The sequence below is a fragment of the Leuciscus leuciscus genome (assembly GCF_965113295.1).
Source record: "Leuciscus leuciscus genome assembly, chromosome: 16".
NCBI lineage: Eukaryota > Metazoa > Chordata > Actinopteri > Cypriniformes > Leuciscidae > Leuciscus > Leuciscus leuciscus.
Window position 1 is genome coordinate 12,867,390 of NC_138740.1, and position 13,916 is coordinate 12,881,305.

General features: G+C 39.5%; 1 protein-coding gene and 1 long non-coding RNA gene across 4 annotated transcripts in view; both read left to right on the forward strand.

The window, feature by feature from the left end:
* The window catches only part of klf8 (Kruppel like factor 8), a 62,372-nt gene extending 55,487 nt beyond the window's left edge, over positions 1-6,885 (forward strand). For all 3 annotated transcript variants that reach the window (XM_082141373.1, XM_082141375.1, XM_082141374.1), the window contains exons 4-6: positions 1,012-1,123; positions 2,838-2,980; positions 4,088-6,885. In XM_082141373.1, the coding sequence (XP_081997499.1) occupies positions 1,012-1,123; positions 2,838-2,980; positions 4,088-4,269 (437 nt within the window). In that variant the 3' untranslated portion in view covers positions 4,270-6,885. The remainder of the gene's footprint in view (positions 1-1,011; positions 1,124-2,837; positions 2,981-4,087) is intronic.
* The window catches only part of LOC309478059, a 289,830-nt gene that overhangs the window by 57,056 nt on the left and 218,858 nt on the right, over positions 1-13,916 (forward strand). The window lies entirely within an intron of this gene.

The window sequence follows — 13,916 nt, forward strand, 5'->3', positions numbered from 1 at the left end:
CAAATATTGTTTAAATTGTTACAGCCTTTAGTTGTTTTGGATTAAATGTAAAAATGCTTAAAAAACATTAACTTGATGAGATTTATATTTGGTTTTAATGGATGGACGGACGGACTGATGGATGGATGGATACAGTAAAAACGCTCATCGTTGTATTTTACTTTTTGTAAAATGTAAAGGCCAATGTTATTATAGTTAAATAAATCTTTTTTTTTTTTTAAGTCAATATATTAATAACTATAATTTCAATTAAACTAACTGGTAAAGTAAGGCCAGTTTATGCTACCTCTAAGAAAAGAGTGAAAAGTCAACACTTTGTAAACACATCTTTTGTATATAGGTTTACACAATGTCCGCCTATGGTCTTCATTGGCTGCCCGTGAAACACATCTACTTTGACCCGTTCTCAAACACTGCTGTTGTAGCTGAAGCCTGAAAGATTTTGGTTCATGTTGTCGACATGTCTTTCAAGAAGACACAGTTTTTCGTGCTGTGAAAGCAAAAAAAAAAAAAAAAAGCACTTTCAAAGAATGACTCGCGCTCGAATTGACACGGTAAAACTGACACCATTGTCACTGTTTGTGTGACTGTGTAAACAAGTGTTGAGGAAGAGCTGAAATTGAGATATGGATAGAGATGCGTTTTGTTTCAGACACGTGCTGTAAGCGGTCGACCAATCACAGCAGACTGGGTCATCTGACTAGTAAGAGCAGAGTAGGCTCTCGGAAAGGAGGGGTTTAGAGAGAATGAATCAATTATCGAACGTTTCAGAAAAGTGGTGATGCTGCAATGTATATTATGAGAAAATTAAACTGTTTTTTGACCTTGGATGCATGTAAACGTATTGTAGGAGAAAACAAAATTAGGAACCTTTAAAATGGTACTTTAATAATATACAATTATTGTCATTAAAAGGTTAAATACTTAAAAAATTTCGAAATTCATGTTGATTTTCCAATTCAGCATTTAACTCAAATTTCTTTTGTTTTCTTTTATATCATGTCATTTCAGTGCGTATAAAGCCAGGCTCAACCTCTCCAGTGGAGTTTCAGTCTGACAGTGATGCTGAAAGCGGAACAGAGTCTGGATCGGCCTCTTTCAGCACGCAAGGGATGGATCCCAGGTGAGAGAGATATCCTATATCGCATATACATCTGAATATCTCAATCCCAGGATATGTACAGTGTGTGCTAGAGTATCTGACATCCTGGTCTAATGGCATCACTGCACCACTCCTCTGGATGATTATGTAACCTTCAACACACTGGAGGCCCATGGCTCTTCTTTGCGTTGATTTTAAGCTGGATGCATCCTCTCCTGTTGGGTGTGTGTGTGTGTGTGTTGCTGGGCAGGGTTCTCTCCAAACTGGGTGTAAACAATGTTACATAACTTGCAATGTCGTCACACCTTTGAAAGAGGGAGTAAAATGCAAAGAAGGACAAACAGAAGTGGCAGGGTGACAGGGCAGGATGGAGAACAAGAGGGTCTTTTGCCAGTGTGTGTATAATTGTTCGGACATGCGGTCAGGTGATTGCTGGGAGAGAGAAATCCGATGGAAATGAGTTGGGGGGAGTGAACTGGTTTGCAGCCAGGGAGGGGAAAGGAAGAGGCTGAGAAAGAGAGAGGAAGGAAAGGAGGGGAGAAAGACATGGGCTGAAAAAAAAAAAACATTGCAGGGGGAGGGGGATTGGAGAAGGAAGGGAAAGGGAGAGAGATCGGCATTGAACTGGAAGCTCTCCAGCTGTATGGAATTTAGATACACACGCACACACACACACAGACACACACACACACACACACACACACACACACACACTTGCTCTTTAGCTCTCCCTGCTGGCCAGTTAGGATTGTTGCACTAGGGGTCGTAATGGTGCTATTTACATATATAATTCTGTGATGCAAGAATCATTTTAGGTAGTGTTTTATACAGCTAGGTTTATTTTATGCATGCATATAAATTAGAGGCACATATTTGATTTACATCACTATTGGTTTTATCAAACCCCTTCTCAAGTTGTCAGATAAATGTGAACTCCCAAGCCAAACATGAAACTATGTAATGGCAAATAAAATACACAGTGCACTTCCTTATTTTTAGCATTTTTTTATGGGGCTTTGTGCCTTTGTTTTCTATTAGAGCTGAGTCTATACAGAAGTAGTAGAAGGGGAAAGCGCCACAGGTCTAAAACACTTAAAACTAGTGAGATGTCAAGTTGATTAAAATTCCCTCCCTTTCTCCCATTCCCTTGATTCGACTCACATTTTAACATAAATTATGTATTTATAATCAAGTAAACCTAAGGCATCTGTCCAGAAAATTTTCATCTTGGAATATTACTAACAATATCAAAGTTATACTTACATTTACTTTATAAAATCAGTAAAGATTTTACAGCAAAAAAAAAAAAAAAAAGAACACGTGTACCGTAACCTTAAAGAGGATGTATTTAGAAATATACTAAAAGTCCTTTTAACTTGTTAAAAAAGTATACAATTAGACAAAGGCATGTTGTAGATTGTGAACAATAGGTTTTTGATCATGTTGATAATTTAGAGGCCTTAAAAATTTGAGTATCGAATATCATACTATTGGCTTTTTTAGGGCTAAGAGTGTTGCAATAAAAGTTTTCATTGTATCACTGATCAAATTTGATCACTGTAATCCAAGTGATGGATTAATCTGTTTTATTCATGAAGATCATGCTGAATGTTTGTACCTGCCTTCACATGCTCAAATGTGCTCTTAATCTTTAGATAATCCAGGGATAGGTTTGGTATGACTTGAATTGATCGCCACACCCTAATAGCGAAAACGTTTCACTTTTTGTTCCTAGTATGAATACAGATGTGGACATCCAAGTTGACCCCGACTCGCCGGACATGAAGAGAAGACGTGTGCACATGTGCGATTATGACGGCTGCAACAAAGTCTACACCAAGAGCTCGCATCTGAAAGCCCACCGGAGAATACACACAGGTATGCCTTTTTTCTGCTGTTATTTTTGGCACAGAAATGATTTATATATTATCTATCTATCTATCTATCTATCTATCTATCTATCTATCTATCTATCTATCTATCTAGATATGTAAGTTTGAAATTAATTAATGCTTATATTCAGCAATGATGCATTAAATTGATCAAAAGTGACAGTAAAGACATTTATGAAGTAAAAAAAAAAAATCTATTTCACATAAATGCTGTTCTTTTAAACTCAAATAAAAATGTTTTTATCACAGTTTCCACAAAAATATTAAACAGCTATTACAATTTTTTCAGCACTGATAATATTAAAGCCTCCCTGTAGTCAATAATTGTATCTCTTAAAACTCATCTCTGATCTCCAAAATTACATATTTAAACTTTTTTCCTTGAAAAAAAAATTTCTTCATGCCTTAAAATAACTTGAATGTAACTTTACACCCTTGCCTCATTTAGTATACGCGGTTCTATGAATATGCAAATTAGCCCCGCCTCCACTCACTCACAGCAGCTCAGAGATCCACTCATTGATGATCACACGTTGATGTGATTGGTTACAAGGTAGTTTTGTGATGTCAGAAACACCAGCGATTTCAAACCGTGATTTTGAGACTGTCTTTGGTTCACTGCAGTTTTAAGCAGAAAATACTCAATGGTGTTAACTTATGAATTTGCACACGGTTTGTCTTAAAGCATATTATAAATACCACATAGACATATAAACAACATTAAAAGCTTGATTTTCACCACAGGGGGACTTTAAGAAATGTTTCCTGATTACCAAATCAGCATATTAGAATAATTTCTGAAGGATCATATGACACTGACAAAAATACATTATAAATTATATAAACATAGAATTTAAAATGTAATATTTCACAATATTACTGTTTTTACTGTCTTTTTGAGTAAATAAAAGCAGCATTGGTGACCATTAGACATCGACCCAAACTTTTAAACAGAAGTGTGTATATATTTCTATATATATATATATATATATATATATATATATATATATATATACATAAGTGTATATTTTTAAGTTTGTATTTATGTATATATATATCAGGCATATTGATTGACGTGGTGGTGCCTTTACAGGTGAAAAGCCGTACCAGTGCACATGGGAGGGCTGTACCTGGCGCTTTGCCCGATCGGACGAGCTGACGCGACACTTTCGCAAGCACACCGGCATCAAACCCTTTCGCTGCACCGACTGCGACCGCAGCTTCTCCCGCTCTGACCACCTGGCACTTCATCGACGGCGCCACGTCATGATGTGATACACTTTTCCCGCCACCCTCCCCAGCCTTCACCTCCCTGCCTGCTCCTCAGGAGACATGCGCGCCCCTCCGGGGAGTCCAAACGCTGTTGACGTCACCCCCCCAGTCTCCGGATAAGAACATGAGTTGGATATGGAGAAAGGGTGGCGCAATCATATAGGTTACCCCTCCTGGTCAGAACATGACTGCAGTTTTCAGCTAAGCTTCTAAAAGCCACAAACCACCCGTCCACTGGTGACCTCCACCTTCATCTAGTACAGATGTCTAGATGCATGCCTGATCATTAGCCAATACTTGAAGGGACTACAAGAAAGGCAAACCGCACGCAGCACTGCTATAAGCAGAGAGTGAAGACTGGGGAAGGTACCCCTTATTGAGAGTTGTTGTAAGTTAGAAAAAGATGAAAGTAAAGGATTTTATGCAAGATGGTTTGGAAAAAGTAAAGTTATGTAATAAATGTAATCATTTTAATGAGATAGGAGGGTTGGAGATACATCTACAGCTGCCTTGTTGAATTCTTACGTTTTATCAAAACTTTTTCTTGTCCTAAATTTGTATAAACAAGCTCTACATGCATCTTAGGGCCTGTACGCTTCTGTGTGGATGGAAGTTAACGTAGAGCGCATTGTAAAGACAGCTGAAGATGTACCCTGTTTTACTGTTTTTTTTATTATTTTATTTAACAAATCTGTTTTTATATCTACCCTAACCCAAATGAGAAGTAGAGGCAGGGGGCTGACAAGACTGTGAATTTTTGTAAAATATTTTTCTTGATTAGTATCTGTTGTCTAAGCATCTTCCCAAAAATAGTTTGCCGCAAAAAAAAAAACAGTATTTCTTTTTGTTTTTTAAAAGACATTTTATTGCCAATAATGGCATCTAACATAAAGAACACCTTTTGATGGGTGTTAATCTAACCTTCAGATATTATTTCATAAGGCTGTGAAAAAAAAAGTTTAAAAAAAAGCAACATAGCTTGCAGGGAGGGGGGGGGCTTACTAAAATTGGTATGTATGTGTGTATGTCTGTGTATAAGCACACTTGTTTGCATATTTGTAAAAAAAAAAAGAAAATAAAAAGACATGATCAGAGATATAATAGTACAGATGTCTAGATGCATTGTTACTTCTAGCCCATCAGAGCCTTAATTGAAGTAAACGTGCAAATCTGATTTGCGCAACAGGGTTTCGGAGTTCCTCAGGGTTCGCCACTGGGACCCCTATTTTTGTGAGGCACCCTGAAAATCCCTATTTGCACCTAGATCACAGTGACAAACATGTCTTAACAGCTCCTGCCCTGATATGCATGATATGCAAAAATACCCCCTCAACCCCCCAAAATATGTTGGAGTTACTGGTCAGAGATATTATGAAAATGTTGGGCTGAGTCCATGTAAATCTGCGAGGAGAGGGTATCCTGGACACTTCTTCCCTCTAACTAGCACTCATTGTCATGGTCATAATTTCAATTGCTAGCAGCTGATTAAGTGCGCATTATGCCTTTCTTCAGAAGAAACGTTTGTTTGATTCCAGCCTTTGAGAGTTAAGTGCATGTCTGCAGCAGCTGCACGATATTTGGTTCAGAGAGCAATGTAGTCGTAAGATTTTGTATTGTTCTCTTGCTTCAACTCAAAGTTACTAAGCACATCTTTCTAGAAGAGTATATGCATTTGATTGCGATCCCTTTCTTTTTTAAAAAACTGTTCATAGACTTACAGACAATGAATAATTAAAGAGTTAATGTACATACTGTATATAATCTACAAAGTTCTTGAATAAATGTAACGGGTGGATTTCTATTTTTAACACTGACTAGATAATGTGAAATACTCGTTTTCTTTCTCTTTTTTGTTGTTTCTTTGAATCTTCTTTATTTTTATCCCTTGAAATGAGTCCCTAATGTGTTGTACACCCCTAAAGTGTTGCATGGAGAGTAGAGTTTTCTTTGTGAAGTCGGTGAGCATGTCAAAGCGTTGGTGCCCTGACAGATGTGGCCTATAAGCACTGATAATCCACATGAAATGTGTGCAACCATGGCCATTCGTAGCATATGCATGGCCTATTTATAACTACTACAAGACATGCTGGTAAAACATGTACCTTCATACCATCCTAAATTGAAATAATTGTATTCCAAGATGGCGTAATGTTAGGAGTCAGCCTCTTATCAATGTTGAAGTGCCCACGACTGAATTTTGTGACATGCTTGTCTATCTTAAAGTATGTTTGCTTTCATTACTTGCATATGATTTGTTTAAAATAGTGTGCGACCTTGTACTCAAATCATGAAAGAGTTTGGGTTTCGTGTGAGTGTATGTGTATGTGTGCAAGTGTGGTTATCATTAAATTCTCTTTTAAACTTTCAGAATCATAGGTATTTTATATTGAATGCAGTAACTTATGGGCCAGTACTATATTACTCAGTGCAATGCAGTTATCATTATAACAAAACAAGTAATTAATGTTATTTCTTTTGTATTTGTACAGAACAAGTCTGTAAAGATCAGCGAGGAAAACACAAGCTTTTTGATACTGTGAGAAATGGTGTTAAAAGTCAGTTTCCCTTGTACAGTTGTGATTACCCACTCCTTTTATAGAATAAAATGTTTTGGTGCAACACGGTGCGTTGTGTTTTTGTTCTTTTTTTCTATTATTTTTTTTTCTAATAGTTTTATAACAGTATTTCCAACAAAAATGGACCCCATGCCCATTTCATTATATGTCTCTTAAAAATCACCCAATAATGAAAATTCTGTCATCATTTACTCATCCTCAAGTTGTTCCAAACCTCTATGAGTTTCTTTCTTCTGTTAAAAACAAAAGTAGATATTTTGAAGAATGTTGGTAATCAGACAGTTGACGGTACTCATTGACTTTCATAGTATTCATAGTTCCTTTTTTTCCTACTATGGAAGCCTATAGAGGGGTTCAGGTATGACGTCACTTTATAGGCCAACCGGCAGTTAGCATCACGCTGGTTCCCTCAACAAAAACCCAATACGATTTTCTCATAATCTTTTGGATTATCCCTAAAAACAAGCTCTGTGGTCAACAAAAGTTTGATACTTGCACGTTTTGTCCATCAAGATTATTATCACAGATTAACACAACTTTTATGAATATTGAATATGAATACGCAGCCTTAATGCGGTCGCCAGAAAGGTAGTGTATAAACAGACTACACCACGGTCCCACGAATTCAACATCACCGCCACTAAGCTTCTGACAAATCTTTCCGATTTTTATCTACAAACATTTTCCCAGAACGTTTGAGTAAGAATAGTTTGTAAGAGCACAATTATAAGTATAACGATGCTGTAAAAGAGGATGAGGCCTTTTCGGCATGATGACACGTAACAGCTTCAAAAAAATCACGAGTTGGGTAATATTGATGTATTTTATGTCATAGAATAAAACGTGAAAGTGTCTTGAGTTTGTGTTCACCACAGACCTTATTTCAGCCATTTAACCAAAACCCCATTAAAAAAAAAACATTGACTTCTGAATGGAACCGGAAGTGCTCAAATGCTGACTCACTTCCGCGTTTTGGCCTACAAAGTGATGTCATACCTGCGCCATGCACTCTATGGCTAACGTCAACTGTCTGGTTCCCAACATTTTTTTAAATATCTTCTTTTGTGTTTAGCAGAAGAAAGAAACTCATACAGGTTTGGAACAACATGAGGGTGAGTAAATGATGACAGAATATACATTTTTGGGTGAACTACCCCTTTAAAGGTGACAAATTTATTAAGACGAAAGTATGACGTGTTCCTGGATCAACATCCTTGATTTAGGATTATGACTGTTTGGCAAAATCAAGTCCCTCACTTTTGGTATCAATCCCACTCTAAATACTATACCTGAGGGTTTATATACTAATTTTGTTTGTTCTAATATGAGAATGGCCTTAATAAAACAATCCAGCTGTCAATATCTTAAAGAAATTTGCTGTGTAACCATGAGACGGTGCTGAGATGTTCTGCTGTTGTTTCGGGTTCAGCGACTGCAGCGGTTTGGCGTCCTCTAGTGGTGCAGATGTGTAACAGCTCATGTCAAAGCATTGTGCGGTGGCCTCTTTTAAAGTCTTATCGTTCCACTAGTATCAAATAGGTAAATATGTATTATGAAGAAATATTTTATAATTTTGTCAATAAAATTGCCTGGCATTGTCTAACTATTAAAGTCAAAGTCCAACACTAACTTGGTCAGGACTTTAGTTCATAAGAAGTGGTGCTCTTCCTTTGTTTGTTCCTAAGATTATATTACCCTAGTGTCTGGGAGAATAAATTATGGTCAAAACACAATCTTTATGACACTCACTTCTCAACTGGTGCAATAATGATTAACACATACCCTGAGATAGGCTACACAATAGTACATTTCAATTAGTTAACTTTACTTGGAAAAACTCTTGAAAACGTATTGCCTCAGAAAAATATAGTAAAGTTTATCAATACTTTTTAATTTTTATAACTTAGTAAATTAAGTCAGTAAAACTTAGAATCAGAGTAACAGTGTAAAAAAAAGAGAAAAGAAGCAATTGCTTTTTGATTTATCTGATCATTTTATTTGCTGTATTGTGTCAGTATACTAGCACAATAAAGACAGGAAATAAAATTGTTTTGTAATGGTCAGTCTTATTGATTTACACATTCATTTATTGGTTGTTATTTGCACGTTGAATGTTGTGTGACTCAAGCAAGATTGATTGTAAGAAACTGGCACAAAACCTTGTGTTTGCATAAATGAAAAAGAATTAGTCATATAAATGAAGTTCCAAGTGCCCAACCAAAGGGAACACAAATCCCCATAAGCGTTGGTGACAAAACCATTTTAGGAAATCAACATCAATTTATGAAGTGCTGTTCTCACAAAATTTTCGGTTGTATTGACAATTCAACATTCAAGATGACTGGAAAATGAGCAAAGGCAACTAGGGAGAAAGATTAGTGCAGAAGTGGAGGAATATTCTATTAAGAATTGCCCCACTTCAACTATTTTGCTTGACAAAATAGAAGTCCTACACAAACCAGTCAAGTAGCCTAATCTCAACCTGGATTTTCTGAGTTACAAAGGCATAGTATGTGAATAGAAGGCTATATTACTGCATTTTTACAATAAAAAAATTAAATAAAAATTGGTTTAAATAAAGCGAACTAAAAAGGGTCAGTAGCCTATAAAGTTTTTGGTTTTTGAGCGATGCGCATTCATTGATCCTTCAGCAATTTCAGCAAACAAAAGTAAAACAGACACTTAAATAATCTGAAATATCCTTATTTAATTTTTTTTTTCAAGACATGTTGAAGTCTATCTCTGGTCTCTATCAAGCGGTATAAGAAGTGGGGCAAGTTTTAACTGGATTCGCGCTGCCGTGATAAGCACAGTTAACACCTCAGGAATGAGCGAGGCTTAAATAGGCCTATGTTTAAGAATACCTATAGGTATTCTCAACAATAAAGACAGTTTTACTTTTACTCCGGGAAGTAGCGCTCACTGTTTTGAAATGGTTTACATATTTTCATCTTTTCATCTCCACAGAACGCGCTGTAATGGGTGTTCCCCTCATCAGTCATCGTCTTTTGTTGTAGGCTGGGTTTCATTCTGTAAATTATCTTGTCAGACTGTAATTATTAGTTTTCTGTTTCAGCTCAAATCTGTTCCCCACCCAATTTTAGTCCTTCGTTAGCTACAGCAGTTAGTGCATTTTATTTTTTTACAAGCTGACTCATTTTTTTAACAATACAGCGTATAGCCTACAAGTTAATACCGAGTGGAAGGCCTGGCTCCAGCTTTGAGATGTAAGGTGGGCCAAGTGACTCCTATAACATTATTTAACTTTTTTCCACGTAAAAGATTTTGTAACTTTATTATATAACAAAAGGAACAAGTCTTAAGAGTTTTCTGTTAAAACGGTGTCGTGTTAGCGGTCCCTACGTTAATAACTAATGATCGTTGCGACGGAAGTGAATCAATCAAACTAACTTTAGCTGGACAATAACTTTATTCTAGAGCTGCTATAAAGCCAAAACACTTTACTTAAATTTTTCTATTATCAATGTAAAGCTGCTTTGGAACAATCTACATTGTTAAAAGCGCTATATAAATGAAGATGACTTGACTTAAAAGGTAGTACTCTATAAACACACTGGGCTCAATGATTAGGAGATTTACTGGTTACTTGCCCTGCCAAAATTTTCACTGGCCCCACCACAAAAATAAATAAATAAACAAATAGTATATTAAATAATGTTAAATAAAGTCACTTATGGACAAATTACTAGCAATAAGCACAAATATAATACAACAAATTAGAAACAAACAAATTTCAGGTAGGTCTAACAGTATTAATACAAAACACTATAATGTATAAATATTAATCCTTATTAAAGTTTTAGAGCTACTAAAAGAGCAACTACTAAAGAGCAAAGTTTTAAGCTACTGTCACTTTAAGAACAAATGCATGGAAATACACATCAGATTTTTTCCCAACCGTTTACGTTCATTAAGACTTTTTATTTTAACTTATTTAAGACTGTTGTTACGAGGAAACTTGCCAAAACTGTAATTTTAACGTAATTTTCAGTGTATTCGTCCGTTTAAGCGCGATAAAACTTTTCTCTAACTCAAGATAACTTGAATTTTTCGCTTCGGAGCCAAGAGTTTCTTCACTCCCACAAGCCATTTTGAATTATCTTCACTCTACGAGACGAGCGGCTCTCCAGTGTGTTGGTGCAACGGCGTGTTCCAGCGAGATCACATTGCCTGCTGCTGGTCTGTGAAGTGATCTTCCGACAGTGTGTGTGCTTCTCCCTGGGTGCTTCAGCACTCTGCTGAGCTTTTTCCTCTCTCTAAAAGAGCTGCACGTGGCATGTCTTTTTCAAGAGGGCCGTGTGTTTTCTGGATGTGGGTGCGTGATTCTTCTGCCTAACAGTCACGAGCGCTGTTTGGCGTGTTGGGCTTAATCACGCTCGGCAGCCCTGGTGGATGAGTCATGTTTTCTTCGCGATGTTTAGGTCGAGACTCAATGATCTCCGTGTGGGTAGAGTCCCCTCTGCCACACCCCAATCTATCTCTTCCTTGAGAGGGGATACTTTCGGCGCCACCCTCCCCCGAACGCTGTAGGCTGGACGATTGGTTACCAGCACTCACCCCCAGTGCCTTTCTTCCCGGACGTGCATCAGGACACCACAGGTTGCAAGAGTTCCCGTGACTTTTCACTGCACTCGTTGTCGCGGCGATCATGGTCTGTCCTCACATGTCCGGGCTGGTCGATCCACCGCGCACTGTACTGACCTCGCTCTACGGACGACATCCCTGGCGTGATCCCTGGGCCAGGTGATGTCCACAAGTGTGGTCCAGGAATGGGCTCAGCCAGGTTGATGTGAGGAGGTCTGATAACTCATTTTCTCAGCTCCCCCATGTCCCAGGCTGGGCTCTTCGGCGGTGTGGTTGAGGACTGTGCCCAACAGTCTTCGACCCCCCAGAAGCAGACTGAGGCCCTTCACCGGTCCCGAGCAGGAGGAGGGCGCAGGAGGGCGCCACCGTCCGTCTCCGGCCCTTAAGACGGCCAAACACCAGGCTAAGCAGCACTCCTGAGACGGGCAGCTTGGAGTTAGGGCTCAGTTCTTCTCAGGAGCTGGTAGCAGGACCACTCCTTTCCCTGGTGGAGGGCCAGGGAGAATCTTTTTTCTAAGAACTGATGCCCTTTCCTCCGAGCCCCAAGAGGACGCCTACTTCATGTCTCCATTCTTCCTCGACACAGACGCCCCTACGGTTTGCTTTTGCTTTTGGCGGGCATATCAGTACGCGATTCTCCCATTCAGGCTAGCCCTGTCTCCTCGCGTCTTCAATAAAGTCGTCGAGGCAACTACGGCAACACAGGGTTCGCATCCTGAACTATCTCGACGACTGGCTGGACCTTGTGCTCCAGCACCTAGCCCGAGTGGGCCTTCGGGTCAACTGGGAGAAGAGCAAACTTTGCCCCGTGCAGAGGATCGAGATAGTTACGAGCGAGCACGCGCTGTCACTGCTGACTTGCCTGAGTTCCACTGAAGTTATTTCAGAGGCTCCTGGGGCATATGGCATCCGCAGCCGCAACAACACCGCTTGGATTGCCCTTAGAACGAGTTTCCAGGCATTTTGTTGTCTCAACAGATGCCTCCACCACGAGCTGGGGTGCCATGTGCAATGGACATGCTGCTGGACAGGACCCCAGCGCCTTTGGCATGTCAGTTGCCTCGAGTTGCTGGCGGTATGGCTGGCTCTGCACCGCTTCCATGCGTTGCTCAAGAACCAGCACGTACTAGTCCGATCAGACAATACCACGACAGTAGCGTACATCAACCGACAAGGTGGTCTACATTTTACATTTACATTTTATGCATTTGGCAGACGCTTTTATCCAAAGCGACTTACATTGCATTATCCTATACATTTATACATAGGTATGTGCAATCCCCTGGGATCGAACCCACAACCTTGCGTTGTTAACGCAATGCTCTTACCACTGAGCTACAGGAAAGCTACAGGTCTACACTCCTGCCGTATGTCGCAACTCGCCTGCCACTTCCTCTTATGGAGTCAGAAGCATCTGAGGTCGCTTCGATCCATTTATATCCCAGGAGACCTGAACTGTGCAGTCGACGATCTCTCATGGCTTCAGCCTCTTCCTGGAGAATGGAGACTCCATCCCCAGTCGGTTCAGCTGATTTGGGAACAGTTCGGGGACGCACAGGTAGACCTGTTTGCCTCCCACGACTCTTCCCATTGCAGCCTGTTTTACTCCCTGACCGAGGGCACGCTCGGCACGGACGCACTGGCGCACAGCTGGCCGCGGGGCCTCCACAAGTATGCGTTTCCCCCAGTGACCCTGTGCAAGATCAGGGAGGACCTGGTTCTCCGAACTAGTACTCCTCGCGACAGCACCTCCCTGGCCAATTCCTCTGAGGAAGGACCTCCTTTCTCAGAGACGGGGCACCCTATGGTACAAGCGGAATTTATGTTCAATTGAATGTTGTTCAATCTCGGGAGTTGAATTGAACATCACACCAATTTTGCAATCAGTAAAAAAAAATAAAAAAAATTGTAGATTTAAAAGTAGATTTCCACAATATGATATGCAAAATCCGGTTGTTTGACCCAGCACCAGGGCCGGATTAACCATTAGGGCAACTGGGCACTTGCCCAGGGGCCCATGACATCTAGGGGGCCCTGACAGGTAGGAAATACAGGTATCAAACTCTTTACAGTCTTCACTGCATAAACTGAATCTACGCGGGTTCACGCAGACTTTCCTCCCGCTGAACGCCAGCGATTACTAATTCGTGAAATGCACTCCCGCTGGTTGAGCGCGGTAAAGTTCATTTCAGGTTCGATATTAGCCGGATATTTGTTCTATAGGGTCGGTAGTCTAACAAAGATATCAATAGCAAGATTAGTTTTAACATTATGTGACCATTGTATATCGACATGATTAAAATATTCATTCAAAATCATTCGTGCATTAATGCTGCATAATTATACCTGAAAATGCTTTGACGCGTTTCCACAGCGCGCGATGCTTAAGGGAACGTCTGCCAATTCCACCAACTGCGGTAAACGTAGTCTATAATTTGTATTATTTAAAATTACTTTTAACATTTAAAA